This window comes from Diospyros lotus, chromosome 1, assembly GCF_014633365.1.
Source record: "Diospyros lotus cultivar Yz01 chromosome 1, ASM1463336v1, whole genome shotgun sequence".
Taxonomy (NCBI): Eukaryota; Viridiplantae; Streptophyta; class Magnoliopsida; order Ericales; family Ebenaceae; genus Diospyros; species Diospyros lotus.
In genome coordinates this window covers 46,648,863-46,671,359 of record NC_068338.1, presented here as the reverse complement: position 1 = coordinate 46,671,359, position 22,497 = coordinate 46,648,863, and the positions used below count along the sequence as shown (strand labels likewise).

The following is a 22,497-nucleotide window of genomic DNA, read 5'->3' as shown; positions in this document are numbered from 1 at the left end:
TATTTTAAATTTAAAAATAAGATATATCTATATAATATGTCAACACCTCTATTCACTGGGAGCAAGATTTGAATAGTGGGTGTTTAATCGACGGCCAGGAATGGAGAATGGCCATCGCCCGCACCGCAATGCACACATGGACCCCACTCCACTCGTCTAATCCACCTCTTTGTCCTTAGGAAAATTCTTGAGAAGCAGAAGGTTGAAGAACTCTTGTCCTTGAGGGTTCAATTCCTTTGGCTACTCTTTCCAGTCGCCAAACTCTCCACCGATGGGGGCGCTGAGACTGCCATCTCTCACCTCCATCTTGGCCTCCACCTCGTCCACCTCCTCGCCGTCGCTTTTACTGCGGCACCACAGGTTCCGCCTCCGCCGCCGACTGATCACTGCAACTGCTCATTTCTCCGGCCAAAGCACCGCGGAGAGGGAGGTTTCGCCGCAGACGGAAGACCGAGGCGCGTCGAACCAGAAATCCCGAGTCCAAGACCGAATCATAACGCCGAGGTCGCTGGATTTCAATGCTTGGTACCTTGACGTCATTGCCAACGCCGAGCTCGCTGACTACGGGCCGGTGCGGGGCACTATGGTCATTCGTCCCTATGGTTACGCCATTTGGGAAGCTATTCAGGTGAATCGTTTGATTGATTTGTGTGTAATGATGTGGTTTGGGGTTTACTTACTGGAGTTCGGGCAAGAGGTTGGTTTTCTCACTCTTGATTAATTTTTACAGGATTATTTGAATGTTAAATTCAAGGAGACCGGGCACAGCAACATGTATTTTCCACAGGTTCTCACATATTAATTATGTTTCTGTTGATTCTGTTGTATTAGTTTTTGATGGAATGGTAATTGTTATTTCTTACTTGACAAAAAAATGAAAGAAAGCTATAAGCTTTAGTTCGGACTGCTAGATGTTGATTAGGAATTCATGTTGTGCCAGACAGGGTGTTGTTTTTCAGTCTTTATTTTATTTTCCCCTAATTCTTATCTGCAAATTGCTCAAGCCGTAATGTGCTGTTTTTTTTTTTTTCATATTTATTTTTGGAAAATTGGTGGAAGTTAAAATTTGGGAGTTACTGTGTAGAGCACGTTGAAGGTGATTCATTTGTATACATTTAAGCTAGTCATTCCAAGATAATTGATTAAAATTGTTGATATGTTCTGAAAATTTCTCATTTTTAATAATAAGACTTGAATATAATGCCCAAAAAAGATAAGAAAACAAAAAGAAAGAACAACCTTGGGTAAATTTTTGAACAAGTGGATTATAATTTAATGGCTAAAGAATTGTACGCTCCTATCTGTTTAATTCTGCACATCATCTTTCTTATTTTTCATAATTACTAAAGTTTTACTTAGTCACTCTCTTCTTGTTTGCCGGAATGTTGTTTTATCAAAAGATTTCTTGGATATTTACAAACTTTTCAGCTCATTATTCTAAGGCCTAGGGGTTAGCAGTTCAGCAAGCATTACTTTTATTGAATTGTAGGTCCTCTTATGGTAATACTTGCAAAAGAGTTGCAGTAGTTGAAACAAGTTACTGTTTTTGGTAAATACCTTCTTCATTGTATTGTTTAGTTTTGGATTTTCAGTTGTTTCACATGTTTCCTAATCTTGGCTGCAGTTTATACCTTACTCCTTTATAGAGAAAGAAGCTAGCCATGTTGAGGGTTTCAGTCCAGAATTGGCACTTGTGACAATTGGAGGAGGAAAGGAACTTGAAGAAAAACTTGTGGTACATTCAGAACTTGACTAACCAAAAAATTTTTACTTCTTCCCTTTGTTAGTTTGCCACTACTTTGGCCTCTTGTGGTTTAAGTTGATAACTTGAATTGATGAGCATGCTAATTCAAGCTCATGAAAACTTTGACCTGAGTTTTGATTGTTGCACTTGTTGAGGTTCTGGCAGGTCCGACCCACCAGTGAAACCATTGTGAATCACATGTTTACTCAATGGATTCACAGCTACCGTGACCTTCCGCTTATGGTCAATCAGGTGCAGCCTTAAATTGCAGTTTTTAGTTGTTGCCACTTCTAAAGGTTTGTCATCTAGAGATGTTCTGCTCATGTTCATGAATGATATTTTAGTGGGCAAATGTTACAAGATGGGAGATGCGCACCAAGCCCTTCGTGAGAACTCTTGAATTCCTTTGGCAAGAGGGCCACACTGCCCATGCCACTTCCCATGAGGCAGAGGAGGAGGTAGGCATTCATATGTATGTGTAATACTGATTGTTCTGATTGAAATATATATATATATATATATCATTTTTGTTTAACAGTTTGATGCTGCTGACCTGCAGGCATTACAGATGATTGATGTCTATACAAAATTTGCTTACGAGCAAGCTGCAATACCTGTTATTGCAGGTCGGAAATCAAAGGTGGAGACTTTTGCTGGTGCTTGCAAGACCTATACAATTGAAGCTATGATGGGAGATCGGAAGGCTCTTCAGGCTGGAACCAGCCACAACCTTGGTCAAAATTTTTCTCGTGCTTTTGGAACACAGGTCAGAGATATTTTCCTTTGATTGTAACTTATAAGCCGACTTTCTTCTAAGTCAAAGTTTTGACTTTTAATGCCTGGTTTCGTGCCTGAAATTTTTGGAGTCTGCCAATATTTCTGTGGAATTTGGCTACATGAGAATCTGCTGTAAATTATTTAGTAAGTTGGAAGGAGGAAGTGTTAATGTAAACAAAGTTCCACTTTATGGTTTGGTTCTCTGACAAGTATAGAGAAGTGGAGTGGTTTGGCCTATGGTTATAGTTTCTTCTATAGTGGTGTATTCTGGATTGAATCAAAGAGAATCCAAGTAATGGTACATATAGAGTAGCTTGAGCATCCTATACTTATTCTTGCTACCTTCCCTTACCTTTCTCTGAACTAACTAATGAAACTTTAATCATTCATGTCCCCTATCTTTACTTCTTTTATTGTTTTATACAAGAAGCCAAACTGACTGAGTTAATGGCTCTTTTCTTAATATTTCTGCAATTCCTGTTGTATCTTCTTTTTTCCTAGCCCTCCCTCCTAAAATCTTCATCTTGAATCATGGCACTCTATAATTATTATTGTTGTCTCCTCTACTCTGAAGAAAGTTTTCTGATTTTTTTTTTGTATAGTTCACAGATGAAAATGGACAAAGACAACATGTATGGCAGACATCATGGGCTATCAGTACTCGTTTTGTTGGCGGTATTATCATGACCCATGGAGATGATACTGGTTTAATGCTTCCCCCAAAGATTGCCCCAGTACAGGTATTTGGTGGCTCTTGTTGATTGTTGAAGTCTGTAACTACTTGGAAAGTTAGCAGTCTTTAATGTCATCAGCATTATAAGATTTCATTTCTATTGAGGCTGTGCTATTTACTTTTGTGACATGGTAATTATAGTTCTTTAATCCAGTTCCATGGCATCTACTTTGTCCAAAAAAGCAGAAGTTTTGTTATTTGCCCATCCACCATCTGTGATCCTCATCCAGAGTGGGAGGCATGGCACATGTTTTTAAGTTAGATTTTCCTGTGCTTCTATTAAGATTGAATAAAAAAAAATCATCTTGTAAGAAATTTACTCTGCAATCTCTAAACTGAAGTAATTAGGTTAATTTTTGTCAAGAGAAAGAGGATTCCATTGACAATTTAATAGTCCAAGGAGACAACAAACTGATATTGTCATATGTGTCAGTTAATGATTATAGTTATGATAATGTACAGCTGTCACTTCTTCAACTGTTGTACTAGTGGGCCTTTAAAATTGGAGTCTACCTCTGGCTTTTAGCATCTCCTCCTAGAAGTCACTATTAATCCCATGAACTAGAGAGAAATTTAAATATCTTGGCACTTTGGATAAATTACTTCCTTCAAATCCCAGTCCATTTTTCATTAGGTTAGATCATTCCAATGCCAAGAATATGAGCCTTATCTAATGAATTACATCTTGGAGTTCCCAATCATAGTTCTAAATAACAGATCATAACTTACCTAATCTTTCCTCAGTACTAAAACTGAGCATTTCAAAGTATGACAATTAATGGCTTGATTCTCATTCTGTTGGCACATGGATAACTTTGAATAAAAATACCGAAGGTGCTTAATGGTTTTCTCATACTTGGAGAATATGTTAATGTAATACTAGAGGGATACATGTTATTAATGCAGTGGTGTGTTCCATGCTAGGCTAATCACATGCATATCTGTATTGATGTGGAAATTTTAATTAGCTATTGCTTCCGGCTTGCAGATAAAAGTCCAATCTTTTGGGTGTCATCTTCATATCTTGGAGGATGAACCAACAAGAAGCAGTATTAAATTCTGTTAGAGCTGACATGTTTCTGACACTTGCTGTAGAACTATAGGTCTCAGATTCTCTTGGACAGTTGACTAATGTGCTTACACGTCTCCATAATTTTAGAAATCAATATTTTTCAGAAATATTAATTTCAAGATGAATTAATTTTCTAGACTTGGTAAAACACTTCTTGAATAGAGAAGATATGATCATGGATAGAAATGATTGGCTAGTTAAAATCTACATAATTGATGCCACCTAGTGGGATTAAGGCTAGGTGGTGGTGGTGTTTGTTGTTGGCAAAATACTTCTCAGATGCCCTTAAGCACATAATCCATCAGTTAGCAGTGTAACTAGTAGCAAGGAAAAATCAACTAACAGTGCATTTATACTAATTTGTTCTAAAAAAATAGTGAAGCAAGTTCTAAATAGGCTTAGTCAAAAGGGAGAAAATAAGAGGAAAGGAGTTATCAAAAAGACTATTTTCTTTGGCAAGATAAAGAGTTTGTTCTGATGCTTTCATATATGCAAAATTACTTGAGCAAATATATTGTCACCCTCACCATTGTCTATCCTATTTGAAGTGACACCGTCCTTGTGTTTGCATATTTCTGTCTTTGTGTATAGGGCACATTCCATTCATTTTCGGTTTTAATTTTTGCTGTTCTTGTTTCTTTATTTGATTTTTGTCCATTCAAAATTGCTTACATTTCCCAGGTGGTAATAGTGCCAATTTGGAAGAAGGATGAAGAGAAAACAGGAGTTCTGAATGCTGCATTATCCGTGAAAGAGATTCTGAGGGGTGCCGACATTAGAGTCAAAATTGATGGCTCAGACCAAAGAACACCAGGATGGAAATATAATTTCTGGGAGATGAAGGTTCTTTTTTTTGCTTTCAGGAAAAAGTATGCATATGCTGTTTGTCAAGGCTTACAAAAGTAGTAAAAACCACATGATGCTCATCACTAGACTTCTACATCAGTTAATTGCAATTTCTGGTTTATTTGTATCCTTGTGTACTTTTGTTTAAACAAACTCCTCGTATAAACAGTAAGCTGAAGCTATCTCCACTCTATTCAACTTGAAGTCTATAACTTCTCATCTTTGTGTGAAACTGATGGGTTCTATTTAAGACTTCCAATGATGCCCACAAACCCTCTCATGAATCTCAGGAAATGTAGAGCCAGAGACTTCTTTTTCAGACAAAGCCTTAAGGTAGCATGCTATGCTTAAATGTTACCACAGACATTAAAGCCAATGTTTTGAGGGGAGTGGTTCCTTTGCCAAAATAGTTGGTCTCCCTTTGTGCATGAGAAATGGTCGGCACTTATAGATTTTCACAATGAAATAGTAGTTACTCATAACAAAATGATGTAAGCTTGCAGAAAAACAAAAGAACTATATTATCTGATAATATCTTATGTGTCTTGTAGGGAGTCCCCCTAAGGATTGAAGTTGGCCCCCGTGATGTTTCAAGCCGGACTGTGGTCATATCTAGGAGAGACATTCCTGGGAAAGAAGGGAAAGTTTTTGGGATATCTATGGAAGCGTCCATTTTGGTAGGTTATGTCACTGACAAGTTGGATGAGATCCAGTCATCCCTTCTGCAGAGGGCAACTTCATTTCGAAATTGGTGTGCACTTCTCCATCCCTATTCTGTAAATTATTATGCTTTACTTCAGATACAAATGATATTTGTTCTCTATAGTGGTTAAATATATAAATACAAAAGTGACATGAGAAGTTTTCTGCATGCAGATAAAATTTTATGTGAGAACTATGTTTCTTGTTATCTTAAGTATTGTGATTACTCTCCGCTACCCTTGATATACTTGAAGCTTATTTCATCTGCAATACATGAACTCCAATGTTCTTTTGCTTAGTGGAGTCAAAATTATTGAACTTAGTAAGATGCTCAAAATTGAATTTGATTACATGGAATGAATGTTGGGCAACAAAGTATCAACATATGCAAAATTAAGCATAATGGAGATAAGGATCTCAAGATGGATGTGTGACCATATAAGAAATGATGGAATTAAGAAAGAGGTATCATAAGGTCAGAGTAGCTTTTATTGAAAATAAAATGAGAGACACAATCAAAATGGTTTAATCTTGTGATAAACTTAATAGGAAGTTCACAGGCATGATATCTATCTTAGTGGCCCTATAGAAATATGGCCATAGTAGATAGAGATGATTGGTGACTAAAAATCCACATAGCCAACCTCACCTAGTGAAATTAAGGCTTGATGTGTTTTTTTAATTTGCTCATGGCACCGAGTATGATATAAAAATATTTATGCTCAAATTGTAGCTTAAAATTATTGCTAGCTTTAGATGGAATTTGTGGGTCATGTACTTAACCTAGTTTTGTTTTATAAAATGTTATACATGGCGAAGCTGTAAACTACTCGAGAAAGCATTCTGAAAATTTTCTTTAGTTTCAGATTCATAATCATGCCTACCATCTAGGCATCAAGTTCTCCTGATATATTTGCCCATTGGTTTTGCTTGCTTTGTGCACGCTTTTCTATCCGTATTTTGATTATAGATATCTAGTCATTGCTAATGCACATTGACATTTCTCTTCAGTAATATTGTGGATGTAAACTCATATGATGAGTTGAAAGCTGCAATTAGTGAGGGAAAATGGGCAAGGGGACCGTGGTCAGCGAGGTAATTGTTTTGTGTTTGTGCATAGTTAGACAAGAAAACGTGTATTTCTGATATCATCCTCTTCCTGTTGGCACAGTGACAAAGATGAGCTAAGGGTGAAAGAAGAAACGGGGGCAACCATCCGATGTTTCCCTTTTGAACAGCCTGAAGGCAGGAAGAAAACATGTTTGATGACTGGAAATCCAGCAGAAGAAGTTGCAATTTTCGCCAAATCATATTGAATCATTCATACTAACATAAGTTCTCTGGCCAACAACATGTTGTCAATTTTGTTGGGTTGTTGTCCTCATAGTTTATATTTTAGATCGCACTACTAGGCTCTGTATTTTATGAATTCATTTAAAATTCTTAAAGCTTACGGTTCATTTAAAAGGGTGACCTTCTCCAAACCCTACTAAAATGGGTTAGTTCGTGTGTGTGTTTTTACACATGGTGCCTGCCTGATTTTAGCTTTGCGTCGCGGAGGGCATAAATAGCGGGATTGAAGCATTTTTGTAGCTTTCATTTCCTCGGATTCTTTATCGAGATGACTATCATAATCCCCCACCTCATCGTTAAAAGTGTTTTTGTATAAAAGTGGAGAGTGAGCTGCAACTTGGCTGGAAAAGCATGACTAACAGGAGCTTAACTTGGACACATATTTTCTTTAGTTTTTAAACTTTTTTGTCATATAAAAAATTAAAATAAAAAAACATAAATCACGAGTTGTTTGTCAATTTGAATTAGAATTAAAAGGAGAGAGAGAGAGAGAGAGAGAGGTGGAAAGTTTGAATGAAAGGGTTTGGTTTTAGTAATGGAAGGAAGCGGAAAGGTGATGTGAGAAATAAGGGAAGGAATCTTTGGATCCTTTTGTCGTGGGAATGGGCAGGGACTTTCGGGTTTTGCTTTGGGGAGGGTCCCGATCCCAAACAAATGTGCTTTTTGTCTTTGTTGTTATTGCTGGGTGGCTTCCCTCCGTGGAATTAAAGCAACTTATGCAGCTTCCAATTCCATCGCCACCACACAACGCCTACCCCTTATTCCACGCAAAACACCGAAACCCCTACCACACAAATATTACTATATGTAAATAATACACAATACATTCTTCTTCTTTTTTTGTGGTTTCATCCGTTTCCAATAACACTTTCTGTCTTTTAAAAATAGCTTTAAAAAGTTTTCATGTTTTCAATTCTTTTTAAATATACCATTTTCATCTAAATTAAAAGTTAATATCATCTCTTATTTGTTATTGACTAACACAACATAGTTTTATGTCAAATAATATTAATTAAAGTAACATCAAAATCATAAACAATAAAAAAAAAAAAAGCCAGAGGAGAACCGATCGCCATTGATTCACTGACAATTGATTCTCCAAAATTGATGTAGCGAGAGAAAAAGGACAAAAAAAATGAATATGAAAATGGAGAATCTCAAGGAAAAAAAGATGAAGAATTTGAACAAGAAGATAAAAGAATTTCAAGACAAAAAAAAAGAGATGAAGATACAGCCAATATAGATTTCATTATAGATCTTCAAATGGTTTTGATTGGACTAAAATTGAATTGATCTGAATTTATTTTATATTTGGGTTCATTCCATGTTATCATGGGTTTCCAAACAAGTTGGATCAAAGCCAGATCGAATTGGGTTTGAATTAAATTGTTGTCGTCTATCCAACTCGTGTGTACATTAGTAGATGATTTGAAACTAACTCAGATCAATTTTATTTTTATCTCTAAATTCTTCAAATTTTTTACCTTCTCATTTAGATTTTTTATTTTCTAACTCTTCGTACTCTTCTTCTTTCCTTTTCTCTTTCATTAATCCCAAATAATCGATTACTAATGGCTCCTGACAATCGAATCTCTGTTGGCTGGAAATAAATGATGATTTTTGTTTTTTTAATTTAATTACTAGTGTTTGACATAAAATTATGTCTTTTTGATCAATAATCAATAAAGTTAGCTCTTAGTTTGGATGTAGGATAAGTGCTTAAAAATGATTGAAACTACACAAGGTTTCAGTGCCAATTTTAAAGTATATGAAGTCCCATTGAAAATTGGTCAAATCACATAAAATGTGCAAGTAATTTACCTTATTACACATATATCGTTTTAATTGATATTATTTTAGATTGAAATTGTTTTAATTAATATTATTTTAGATTATTGGTTTTGGGAGACTTTTACCTATTGTTTTTAGCACATACTCGAGACAATAAACTATAATAACTTGTTTATTTTGTCTAACTAATTATTGATGTAATTCATTAATAGCCATACTAAAAATTATTTATTTGTGAGTGATAAATCACAGTCTCATAAAATAATTTTTTTTTTATATATGTTCATATCCCTTATTCACAACTAAATTAGGTTTGATCTAATTGACCTAATTTATTATATCATAAACAAATTTGATGAGTTATTAATAATTTTAAAACTTTAATCAAGTACTAGACTTGATATAGGATACTATAAAAGCAAATGGTCAGAATGGGTTCAGGAGCAATCAAATAAAAAAATATATATTAAATAAATAAATACATGATAATTATGACACAAATATAAAAAAAAAACATAAAGTTCATTGTGCTATATTATGATAGATTTAATTTTTTTCATAAGCATCATTATACTACAATCCACAATTAGAAAAAAATTGATCATACATCCAAATATTTATACCATTATTTTTCTTTAATTTAGTCCAAATTATTATCATCTTTGAACATTTAAAATAAAATAGAAAGTGAAAAAAATATCAATTATGCATATACTTTCTTTAACGGGTAAATAATTAATATTCGTCGTGTAACGTAGTAGGTTATTATGATTTTTTTAATTATTAAAATAATTTTTAAAGATTTCATAATTAATTTTTAACTTAAATTAATATGATACTATTTTCACACAGAGTGCTCAATAAAATAAAAAAAATGTTTTAATGATTATAGATAAGGAAAAAAAAAAAAGGTTATTTAACTAAATTCCATTTGTTCAACCTCCCTGCACGTAATTGAAGGGTAAAATGGGAATAAGAAACATAAGTAGGGGCGTAATTGTATGGTTCGGTGGATCAAGGGTGATCGTTAGAATAAGTTATATTTTAGGGGGGTGAACGCAATTAAACTTTCTAGCATCGAACCGAAGAGTCCCGAAGGAGCCGCAAAAAGTCATTCATCCATCGGGGCCGTAAGAAATTACAATGCTTATTAGAGTTTTAAAATTAGACCTATAAACAGCTGCCGAAATTTGACTCAAATTAGGGCATACAAGGGCATTTTCGGTATAACAAAATACATAGGGGTAGTTTCGTCACAAAGTCAACCATAAATACGTGGTGAAGCCACTCTCTTCTCTTGCTCCTCATCATAATCATTATCATCCCGAGGTTGGATTTGGAGGTGAGAGGAAAACAGCGAATCGGACAGGGGTTTCGGAAGCCGGCGTCTGATTGTTTCGCGAAATCGCCGTTTGTTCGCCGGTGATTGAAGCCATGAAGAGTCGAATGTTGCGTTCCCTTAGCACGATCTGAAGATTTTATTGCAATCAGATCTTTCTCGCGCCGTCTGCTCTGTTGTTTGATAGTTTGGGAGTTCCGTCATATCATCGATCGGAGGCGATTATATTCAAGGCTCAGAGAGAACAGGTATCGAAAACTCTTTTGATCTATACGTTTTTTGTTGCTTGTCTGACTTCAATCAGAGGAGACTTGGAGTGCCCGCGTTTTCTCTGGACAACCTGTGGGAAAGAGCCGGAAAAGCCTCTAAGTTGCCGCAGGAATCTCCAGATCTTCGATCCAGGAAATTTTATTAAGGGTTGTGTATGAAGAACGAGTAGCAAGGCTCAAGGACAGCGTCAATCGATTGGTCGAACTATTCTATGTATATTATGTTGTAGTCTTCGTTAGGGTTCGATTGTTGAAGGTGGAAGCTACAATCTGGTTTAGGACTACATTGTGCGCCTTGGTTGAGATCTGAATCTTCATGCTGATTTCTTTAGTTTCTGTCCTTCTGCCGATGATAAGATTTTGGGGCATGATCTGGAAGTCTTTCACCGTTGTGGCATCCTAATAGCGTTGGATCTAGGATCGAATTTTTCCTTGGCTCCTATCACATGATAAGACCTCAAAATGGCTGTGGGATGCGGTGTTTGTAGAGGGATCTTCCTCGCACGCCCGCCCATTAGAGGCTGCTTTCGGAAATAGTAAATCTAAACGATCATTGAACTATTGCTTTTGCCGAGGATCCACAAAGAGTGCCCGATTCATTGGCACATGTGGCCAGCTTGTTCCTGGACATAATACCTTTGCATCTTTGAATTGGATCTATAAGATATCACTGACAATTTGTATATTTGGAAAGTTCAATGTTCTGGAATTCAAACACCACATGTTTCCGAAAACAAGATGTTCTATGTTTTTGTGTAGGAATATGGGATGATTTTCCTTTAGAGTTCATATCTGAAGGAGATGGGATATCATTGGGACAGTCCCTTAGCTATCATCTACCTTGGTCTTGTAGAATTTCCAATATGAAGGCTTTTATCAACATTTTGAATTTGCTGGCACTTGCTCTTTAGTAATTTGTGGATGTGAATAATTGATGCTTGGGTTAGACACAATGATCTTTGCTGGTTAGTTTGTCGAGCTAGAGTGGAGGAGAGAAGGTGCAGGCACGTGGGGCGTGGGTGTGTGTCTGTGTGAGGGAGGGGAACATACATGTGTTTTAGGAGAAAAGGGCTTCTCCTTGTTAGGCCTACCCCCTGTCTCTAGGGCTCGAGGTTTCATTGCTCTTGCAGGGTTGTCAAGTCAAGGAGGGTCACAATCCCATGCACCTGATGTGCTTAAAAGAGATGGCACATTCTCTTACCCGCTAGCCAATATGCAAGGTGCTTGGTGGCCCGTGGTTTCATCTTGCCAATTTTTGAGACGTACCAGGCAATGCCCCCGAGCTCCTGTTTGGACACAGGTGAGGATTTAGTAGGGAATTCAAGTGGAGGGTCACCCGTGAGCTGTGCAATGCTCAAGCTGCTTGTCCCAAGGGAGGAGTGTTGTCTCAAGTGGAGGTTCTCTCTAGTGGAGCCCTCCACTTGAGCCAGGCAATGATTGAGCCAACCCTGGATGAATCTGAGGAGGAGCCTTGATAAGTCAAGTCAGACTTGTTACATTGATGTAACAGTTTATTGCCACATGCCAGGCATGGAGGTTTACCCACAGTTATCAAGGCAGGCTCTTTGTAGGATGGCAACATTTGAGATAGTTTCCTTCTCTCCTGCTTGTGTGTTATTGTTCTTGAGTTTGTATTGACCAGCAGCTTGCTGGCACTATTGGCATCAACTGTGACTGGGTTGGCCTTCATCTGGGAATCAATACAAGTCTTAAGGACTTGCTATGAATTGTGTAGATTGCTTTTGTCCACTGTTGGCATTCCGAGAATAAGAATTCAACTTTGAAATAAATGGGTTCAGCGTCTTTGTGTTGTAATATTTTGTGAATTATCCTGTTTTGGTTGCATATTTGATTTTGGAGATGTCCTGTAGTAAGAGCCAGTCATGTTGGCATGTGAATGTAGGGAGTTCTTTTGCATGCCCCAGAAACTTGTTAATTTCATTTCCCAAAGAAGTTATTGGATGCATGTGCTGGCAATCATTTTATCAGTTTTCAGGCATTGTTGCAATTCTTCCAATTATTTCTATATCTTGTTGGTATTAGTTTTTGATGTTGTTCCTGATTAATTTGCGTGCATTTTACAGGTTGCTGAAGTGTGGCCTCTTTGGGTTGTGATTCAAAAGCTGGATCGCAATTTGTTCTATTAATGATATAAACGGGTACTGATGCGGGTTTTAAATAAATGGTGAGTTACTACATTTACGATTTCTGCTTATTCTAGGGCCATTAATGATATACGTGGGTGCTTGTTATTCTGGTTGATTGCATGTTTAAGATAAGTGGGAATAAGGCTTATGGTGCTTCTTGTTGTTGCTTCTGCATGTTTAAGATACATGTGCACTTTGTAGGCTCACTGTTGAGCTTAACGCAGCTTCTGCAATTCCAATTTGGATATTAATTAGGTTATTATGTGCATATTGGAATAGTTGTTTTTCTTGTTTTTATTCCCCATTCTACCTATGCTTGGCAGCATATGCTAATGCTCATCAACTTCAATATGGCAATGATGACCAGGTTTTGCAGCATATTTTTTAACCAATTAGGTGATTACTTACTTTAGCAAGGTATTATACTGTTTTATTTCTGATACTTTCTTGTTTAGTATCATTTATTCACAAACATTGGATGTAGGTGGAAATTAATCAGTGGGTCTTTCGACATTTATTGAATATCCATTCAAAGTGCATATTATAAATCATTAGCAAGGAATCTCGTCGTGTGGTTTTGATAATCATGCCAAATTCAAAGTGTGACACTTGTTGGACATATTTACATTTGAACCTGCATATTTTTGTTTGTTTGCAGACTCGCTTCTGTACTTGCACAGCGTTAGCATCTTCTGTGGACTTGAGTGAAAAAAGAAAGCAATTTCATAAGATTACTTGCAAGACTTGTGGAAGACCTTTAGTGTATGAAATAGGGCCTCCATCTGCAAGCATGCTTAGCACAGTCAATCCAAAAAGTACAAATCTTATCAATCCAGAGTTGACTTGGAAGACAGTGCCCAAAGGTTTTAGGAGTGAGCGTTCTAGGAAACAAGCCTGGAGCTTGAATGTGGACGTGCAACACGATTGTAAGAGCACGAAAAGGGATGAGTTGTCAGTTTCGGAGTCAGAGAAGGTATGTTCTCTTGTGTACACAGTGATTACCATTGAGTATATCTTGAATTTTGTACAATTAACAATATGTTTTTGTTTGGCAGCTTGGTGTAGATGTTCTTGGCCGGCATTTCTCTGATGAAATTAAACACGTACCATATAAGAAAAGGAGATTTATGCTCCAATCTCCATCACCACCATCGCGGAGTCCTTCACCACATTGTGAACAGTCTATATCATCTGGGCCTCAGACCTCTTCTCCACAACCTGAAGATTTTGATTGGACTGCAGATAGTAAATGTGCTTCAAGTCAACAGTTCTTGTCAAGTTCAATATTCAACCGGGAACCGGGGTCATTTGATGGTTCAATAGCAGTAAAGTCCTGTCAACGTTCTGAGAATACTTTGGCTAATGGAGCACCATCTGATGTGACAGATACAAAGCTTTGTTACATCGATGACTTTTCAGGCATTGCACTGCTTGCCACTGCTGCTTGCAATAACAGCATTATTGATGACTCACAGAATCCTAAGGACAATCAGCCAGTATGTGAGGTATTGACATCGGTAGGCATTGACATTTCTGAACGTGCTACACCTTTAGAAAGATCTATGACATCCTCAGAAAAAGGCAATTTGTTTCTGAAAAACCTGGCGCATGAAGATAATGTGGATGGTTCGATGCTTCAGAATAGTTCTGTAGCTGTGCCACAAAATTTTCATGGTATGATAGATTGCGAGACTGGGAAGAGGTCTGCTTCTATTAAAGATGAAAGGTTACACTGGGACCTGAATACTGTGATGGAAGCATGGGAGCTACCCCATGATAATCAAAACACGTGCTCTACAAGAAATGATTTGGAACATATCTCTGATGATGATGTACACTGTGTGAAGTCAGAAAAATCAGAAGGTTGTGCCAGACGGGTGGGCCCTGACAATGCTCCTGAACTGTCAACAATTTCTACAGAAGCTACCAAGGTTTCTACACAGGTTTTTGTCAATGATAAAACCCTTGATTTTTCTCCTTGCCCTGTATCAAATCCCATCTCAAACAGTCCTCTTTCAAGAGAAAATATAGATGCATCTTCCAAAAATGTCGTCTCACAGACCAGAGAAGATTGTTCTGGAACTTCTTCCATGCAACAGCTAATCCAAACTGCTACCTGCACAGAAGACGCTCATTTTGGAAAGCATGATGTTCTCCTCGATCTGGAAATTACAGAGAAGGTTGACAGCATACAACAAAACACAGATTCTAAGGAAGCATTTGATTTAATTGATAATGGGACCTCTTCAACAGAATTGGCTAGTAGTATCACCAATGTTGAGTACTCTGTATGCAAATTGGGGAAAGGACATCCTTCCTACCCTTCACCTGAGTGTGAAAATATTGATATGTTAGATGCCAATTTGGGACTCCAACCTGCTGTAGCTGTTGATGTGGAGAGGAAACAGCACAAGGTAGTGCCTGGAGCACATGCTACTCCAAGGGAATCATCGTTGCATGTTGATCTCAATGATCCTGAGTCTTTCCCAAGCTTGGGTAAGGTTGGTGTAGAAGTTCATAGTGATGATGGATATGATTCTGATGTTTCTCCTGGTGATCATGGTGGTACAATTGGTGCTAAAAAAATGACTGGAAGTAAGGCTGGTTATGAATCTCCATTTGAGGATGGAGAATTGAGGGAGTCAGGTTTACATTCATGGGAGGAGAATGAAGTTGAAGGTGAAATTGAACGTGTGGACTATGATTCTGATAATAGAGATGAAGATGACCTTGACGTTGCCCCCCAGTGTATGCCAGATTTTGGTTCTGAGAGTTGCGAAAATGACAATAATGGAAGTTTGGCAGAAACTGTCGTGCATAGTGGAAGACCTAATGCTTTGAAGGAGTCAAGCCCGTCAGTGAGCTTAAACAAAATTTCAGAGCAAGGTAAATTGCCTGAAGGTTGTGAATGTTCTACCAATAGGGCAGGTGAAACTAACAACAAAGTCCTTGTTTCCAATTCAATGCGTGGACTTGATATTGAAGGCTCTTCTACTGGAGAGGTCAGATCAAGGGAAACTGGTGAGAAATTGTCATCACGCATTGAAGGACCATCCGTTTCTGATGGCTTGCAGAGGAAGAACAGGGGCAGGTAACTTGTTTGGATCTGTAGAATATGCCTCCATTGCAATTCTCATTTTCCTTTTTTCAATTCTTTTAACTGCTTGCCACAGCTTGATCACTAATTACTGATTTCATGTATAACATCCAGTTATGACTCATACTTTCAAGCTAGAAAGGTGTCTCCTTCAGCAAAGTATTTGGGCAGGGACAGACCTGCTCGGCCAATGCAAAATGAAAGCCAAGGGGATGATCAGTGGATTGATTCTCCAACAGGCTATGGGGATTCAAGAAACAATTACCAACATGGTCATTCACAGGGTACTGGGCGCTTCAGGCCAACAAGAAATAGTGCAAGTTCTGCAATGAGGATTGATGGATTTGCCTACTGTCACAGGAGATCCATAAATCATTCCTTGAAAGGTGATTTTCGACCTGCCATTAGAAGGATATCTGGCGATGGTGATGCTTACAATGTCAGGGATACCACATCAGCAACAGATAATAGCCGCATTAGGAGAAGAGACAGGTATGAAATATATCAACAAGGAGTAAACAGAGGCCCCAGGGTGGAGTACCGTGGGCCCATGTTTGATGATCCTGCCTCATCTTCTGTTCATCTGTCACATGATTTAGCAAGAAGAGAACGCAGTGTTTCTCCAGTCCTTAGTAGAGGTGCTAGTTTTTCCCAGTACCGCTGGAAGTCACGATCACGATCAAGAACTAGGTCTCCCTTAGCTTGGCATATTCAGAGGGAAAGGAACATGGGGGCCAGACGCCTCAGTCGATCTCCAGATTTCAGGTCTGATGCCAGGATGCAGAGAACAAGAATGCCCTTCCAGAACTCTGATTTTGCTGAAGATGGTGAAGATGTCTTCATGTCCCCATCAAGAATTCACTACTCCCCACAACGTCATTCCAGATGGATTGATCGGAATTACATCGGTCCTCGGTTCAGGCAAAGAAAATCACCTGGAAGATTCCTTTGGCGTAACCCAAGGTTCGGTTCAGGAGGTGGTTCTGGAAGAATGATGCCAGATGATCGTCCTAGATCTACAACACGGCCTGGAAGGTTTACTGAGCTGTCTGCTGGCACTGGCAGGGCACACAAATACAATGGCAATGACTATGAGAGAACAAAGTACAGTGACAAATATGAGATGATTCATCAAGTGAAACGCAGTGACACTGGTGGCACACTAAAGCGATTTCGGTATGATCCAGAAGATTGCTTTGAGGTGCATAACTCCCGTAATGACAGAAGGGACATTCCTAGAAGTGCCAGGGAATAGAAAGGTCCCTTCAGATATACCGGAGACACAAATTACCAGGAAGTTGACATTATGATGAGGTTGAATCACCCAGTAGAGGATGACCGTGATGGCCTTTGGAGTCACATGTCTTTTACTACCTCATGGGTAGTTTTGAAAGTAATAGATAGAAGATAAGAGATTTTACCAATGATCAGCTTATATCTTTCCTTTTCAGGGAGAAATATTTTTAATTTCTAGCCAAACTATTTCTAGTTGCTACTGTGCCTAGAAATTATTTAACCCTTTTCTTTTAGGGATTCTAATAGGCCGGATGTAGCTCTTCCTATCATTATCTTGGATTCCCCCTTTCCTTAAGAGGAATTTTTACCTGGAGAACGCTTCTTTTGTTACTGTATATAAGTTCATTTAGACAATGAATCATAAAAATTAGAGCTTGTTATGCTTTCCTTCAATGGGAAGGTGTGTTGTTCCTTTTACCTAGTTGTTGGAACTTTATCTTTTGTTCTTTTCTGACCTTGACTGTATGTTTGAGACTAGTTTTGTGGAGGAGAGGAAAAGCAAAAGGTAAATGATAGAAAAATATTAAAGTTAAAATCGAATCTATTCATTTATTTTCTTGATTGGCTCAGAAATGGGAAGAAATAAATATTTTCTTCAATTATCTGTTGAGATATTTATACATGTAGATAATCTCATATGGTTTTGATTTGCAAATCTTAGGTCGAAATATAGCATGTCATTGTTTGGTATTAGTGGTCAGTTTTTTGTGCAGGGATTGTTTTGTGTGCTATAACTTCTCATTTTTGCAGATCTAAAATAAGCACCATAATTCCTAATTGAAAATTTGATCTGACTGTTGGTGGTGCTGCTCAAAGCTCCATCTCGAGGTTTGGTTCCTTTGCTGATTGCTGAATGCTTCTCAATAGGATCCTGTCCATTTGCTTTAGAATCCAGACTTAACGCGCATGTCTTTGCTCAGATATGGATGAATTGTGAAGAACATTGAGCTGATGTTGCCTGATATTGAAATGAATACTTTGTGAAGAGGTGTAGAGATCTCTGGCCTCTTCAAACGAACTACGGGGGATAGAAAAGGTACTGGTTCTGTAATTGTAATTGTTTCTCCTTCTGTATATAAACCTCATCACTACAACTAGCCAGGTATGCTTGCAGACAAGTATAAGTACCTTTTTTCTCATCTATTTCAAGTACATGTTTTTCCCCCCCTTTCTATCAGTGTTCTCATGTTGTAGACCAATAGATGCATAATGTTTGGATCATAACAATTATCTTTGCCTCCTTAACCAGACGTTGAACTACAAATATAAAGGATTTCTTCCTTCACCAGGTAAAGCTGACTGATTCAAAATGCAGGTTACCTTTCTCACAGGATGAGCAAATTGCTGCAACTTCTTGTCTCATCTTCTTGGGGCCACTAACAAGAACCCCAATGCTCGATCCATCACACTCTCTGATCAATTCTGCATTTTTTTTTTCAACAATAGCAACATATCAAAAACTCTATCCTACTAGATGGAGGGGACTGCAATTTTTTTCCCAGAAAGGAAGAAAAAAATGGATGACATGTTTAGCCACCTCAGAGCCAAATGGCTATTGATAAATTAATATAGAAGTTGGAATATTGGCCTACTTGCTACATGTAAGAGAATTGCTTCATAATTTTATTCTTTTCTATAGATAATGAAGTATTACCATATTTATTGACTCTCTATTTTTGTCCACCCAATTTTCACTTTTGAAGACAACTGCTTTGAAACTACTGATAGTGAAAGTATGTGATGCAGAACCAACAACAAGAACAAAGAACTTGACGGAGAAAACTCAAATCAATTATCAAAGGTATTCAAAAATACATCTTAAAAGGGTTTATATAGACTATAGATTCTACCCTAACCAGGAAACTTAAAAGTAATCCCTGATTAGGATTTTAAATAATTAAGTGGAAACATAATAAATAAGGGATTAACTAAATAAAACAAATAAATATAATTTTACCTAGCAAAAAAAAAAAGAATTAAATAAGAGATTAACTAAATAAAAGAAATAAATAAGATGTCATAATTTCTATGTTTATGCCTAGATTAATATCTCCCGAAGTTTTTACTTCTATGCCCTCCTCGATATGATTCACACAGTTTTAAGTATAACTAATTATACTTATGCAGCTAGACAAATATAAGAAAAGGAGAGAAGTTGTTTGAGAAGAATTCATACTCTTAAGGTTAGGTCTTTCTCCATAGTGCACCTTAGTATTTTGAACAAGTGACTGGTGGGGAAGGCTTCCCAATTCTGTATCCTCATTGTAGAACTGTGAGTCTGGCTGTGGAGATGTCATTGGTGTTGGCATGTCAAGGTCTTGAATCTGTTTCATTTCTTTGGCATTGTGGATTTTCTTCCATAGGAAGGCTGCAGTGGCGGTCATTGCTATGGACACACATACAAATAGCATGTTCATAGCAGATCTTAAAGTATGTGGAAATCTCTTATCACTGTTGTGATCAATAGGATATATATAATATTGTGTAATACTGCCAATGAGCAGAAGGAATATGACAAAGGAGGATGAGATTATAGTTCCAAGCCAAAACCAGCTGTTTGAGCCTAAAATTGCAGAAACTGGCACATCCATGGCACCGGGCTTGAATTGTATTGTTCGGCAAGGCTTTTGATAATCTGAAATGGCTTCTGTTTCTCTCGTTACATATGCCTCAATCCGTATTGGCAAGCCAGAAATGCCATAGGTTGCTCTGGAAACTGGTATTAGGAGCTCTAGCAAGGTGAGATCCACAGATTTCTTGAAAGCAGTAATTAGGAGAACCTGTTTGGTCATGCAACTTCTTATGCTTTTGGTGAAGAGGAGCTCACGAATGATGGAGATGAATGGAGTGATGCCGCTTCCTCCACTTACCATCACCAGTGTGTCATGCCTGCATCAGATGTTTCTCCCTCTTAGTTAAGGTATGCCACACACCAAACTTTTAATACATTACTGGATTAATAATAATTACAATAACAATCATTTCTCTTATGTTTTATTCTTCTAATGTGATATTGGAACTCTGGTTTTTGTCTTAATTTCTTAGGGAAGTCTTAATTTCTTAGGGAAAGCCTGGTGAAGCATTCTGTTAGAAACATTCTCAAAACTTGAACTGTCAAATCATGAAAGAATTAGTTGTATTTACCTATAGTTTGCCATTTTCTTTTCCTTACGCATACCTGAGAAAATAAGTGGATCAAGGTCCATAAGGTCCTTCTCCTTCAATTGAAGGCCTTACTTTTGTCCAGTTAAGAAGGCTTAGACAGTTTGTGGGACAACTTCTGAGACCTGATTCCTTCATTTTCCTTGATCACACTTACCATGGAAAGCTTAGTTATTTTTACCTATTGCTTGCCAGTTGCCATTTACTTTTCATTATTTGCTTACCTGAGAAAATGAGTGGATGCAGGTCCATAAGGTCCTTCAATTGAGACCTCATGGTGGTCTAGTGAAGAAGAAGAAATTTTGTGGAACAACTTCTGAGACCAACTTCCTTCACTTTTTATGACCACACTTAGCTTCGCAGGATCTGTACTACTGTTGGAAGTAACCGTAAATGGATGCCATTGAATCTTGGAGACGCAGGGCATATTTATGAACATGATGCTTGTCGGAGTATAACTCAACCCTGGCACCAGAATGAACGGATTTGTATACACCAGTAAGCCACTATCTCAAAACCCAACTATCATATTGCTATATCTTTTATGCTGAAAGTTCAACTGAATTCTTAGAATGAAACTTAAGTAATTATTGTTTGGACCATGAATTCACCTGGGCTTTTGGAGAAGTTCAGCTCCACTGATTGACATGGAAAAATACGGGCAGAAACCAAGCGGACCTTTTGCTGGGACTGTAGGAAGCGTAGGTACCGATCAATCAAGAAGAGGTAGAAACCAGGAAGCGTGATGCAAAAGTAGGAGAACCCCACATGAAATATAAAGAATATAATGAAGAGAATGTAGAGATGATGAGTGTAGAAGAACAGTTCAAAGATGCTGCGCCTTAGGCTAGGGAAACTTGTGATCCACATGGCTAATCCAGAGAGCAAAGCTACTTCTCCTGCCAAATTTGAGATCCCAACTTTAGCCCACTTGAGCATCTGTATTGCAACAAAAAATTCGAGGTTGAAAGATCTGACTATATTCAAATTTAAGAAGTGGTCCAACTAAGCATATTTAAGTCCTTTTTTTTAGATAGATTCTGGAAAATCATAATGTCTTGTAGGAAACTATATGTTCATATCGTTGTATTGTTGCTTGCATACACTGAACAGGGAGAATACTGTACCTCGGAAATTTGATGTGTTCCAATCCAGAAGATGATGTAACATAAGCCATGTGCTGTGAAGAGGATCATAGTTATATGCCCAAGCCAAATATGATACTTAATGCTCGACTCTGATGTGAGGCCCACAAGCCGCAGTATTGATGATCCTCGAGTCACTGGAAAGAAGAGAAACGCTAGACAGATATTACCTAGAAGGCCTAGCAATAGTCCTGCGCTGTCTAATTTCACTTCCCATCTGCCAAAACCAATCATACCAGTTCCATTTAGGTTGAACTTCAAATCTCTTACACAAACTATGAATAGAGGTATATGATAACAAAGTAATTTTAGCTCCAAATGAAGTAGTTGTTCTTACACTTCCTCTCCCATTTGTGCTGCAGACTTTCTTGTGATATTTGCTGTCATCCCGTGTAAATAAGCTGAGAAAGACCAGAAGAGGAGTCCAATGAACATGGAGAAGAAGGCGAGCTCTGTCCAAGAAACAATCCCCAGAGGACCCTTCACCAATGCTAGCTTTCTCCACATGGTCGAAGGAAAATTCGTGGCACTCCTATCATAGAGGTAAAGAATCATCAGTATGAATAGAAAGAACTATCCTCCGTTAGTTTTTTCATTCGACCATGAAGACAACCTTCCGTCTTTCTGATCAACGTCGTTCTTTCCTAGATGAAGGTATAAACATCCCAAAACAGCAACGAATAGTACTGGAAATGTGTATATCAGAATGTTTGCCCCTGCATGGTTGACGAAGATAAATAGCATTTAGTTTCATCAGCAATATTTATATACATACATATATATATATTTTCTATTACTATTAGGAAGACGAGAGAAAATCAGACCTTCTAGTCCAAAGCATGTGGTGTCAACCTTAGCATGAATTTCAGGCAGCCAGTGTAGCCAAAACACTTTAGTTGGCATTAATATCCATATCATGCCATACCCAAGAAAAATCACTATTGTCAGCAGCTTGATTGCTAGATGGATTCCCATGATTTTTTCGCAAGGAGTTTGTTTAGTTTTTCCTGCCCGTCTCCGTGTT

At 37.7% G+C, this 22,497-nt stretch overlaps 3 protein-coding genes across 5 annotated transcripts; 2 read left to right on the top strand and 1 right to left on the bottom strand.

The window, feature by feature from the left end:
• The first annotated feature begins 140 nt into the window (after window positions 1-140).
• LOC127797709 (proline--tRNA ligase, chloroplastic/mitochondrial) lies at window positions 141-7,358 on the top strand. The gene is made up of 11 exons (XM_052330833.1): window positions 141-628; window positions 731-787; window positions 1,625-1,735; window positions 1,910-1,996; window positions 2,089-2,202; window positions 2,304-2,510; window positions 3,124-3,261; window positions 5,008-5,169; window positions 5,724-5,923; window positions 6,886-6,969; window positions 7,046-7,358. The coding sequence occupies exons 1-11, from the start codon at window positions 272-274 to the stop codon at window positions 7,188-7,190; spliced, it is 1,662 nt and encodes a 553-aa protein (XP_052186793.1). The 5' UTR covers window positions 141-271; the 3' UTR covers window positions 7,191-7,358.
• Window positions 7,359-10,312: 2,954 nt separating this feature from the next.
• LOC127799454 (uncharacterized) lies at window positions 10,313-19,886 on the top strand. 3 transcript variants are annotated; one of them, XM_052333514.1, is made up of 8 exons: window positions 10,313-10,605; window positions 12,711-12,811; window positions 13,432-13,746; window positions 13,829-15,864; window positions 15,985-17,071; window positions 17,917-17,994; window positions 18,087-18,202; window positions 19,671-19,886. In XM_052333514.1, exons 2-6 carry the CDS (start codon window positions 12,809-12,811, stop codon window positions 17,920-17,922), a joined length of 3,447 nt encoding a protein of 1,148 aa, XP_052189474.1. In that variant the 5' UTR covers window positions 10,313-10,605; window positions 12,711-12,808; the 3' UTR covers window positions 17,923-17,994; window positions 18,087-18,202; window positions 19,671-19,886. The 3 variants fall into 3 exon arrangements, with proteins under 3 accessions (XP_052189474.1, XP_052189466.1, XP_052189458.1); XM_052333506.1 differs by lacking the exon at window positions 19,671-19,886 and having other exon boundaries at window positions 18,087-18,234; XM_052333498.1 differs by lacking the exons at window positions 17,917-17,994; window positions 18,087-18,202; window positions 19,671-19,886 and having other exon boundaries at window positions 15,985-17,583.
• On the bottom strand, window positions 18,449-22,497 carry LOC127794060 (ferric reduction oxidase 2-like). Its single transcript, XM_052324945.1, has 8 exons — window positions 22,298-22,497; window positions 22,084-22,189; window positions 21,811-21,972; window positions 21,456-21,738; window positions 20,940-21,267; window positions 20,553-20,793; window positions 19,343-20,055; window positions 18,449-18,588 (listed from the first exon to the last, which is right to left on the bottom strand). The coding sequence occupies exons 1-8, from the start codon at window positions 22,446-22,448 to the stop codon at window positions 18,449-18,451; spliced, it is 2,124 nt and encodes a 707-aa protein (XP_052180905.1). The 5' UTR covers window positions 22,449-22,497.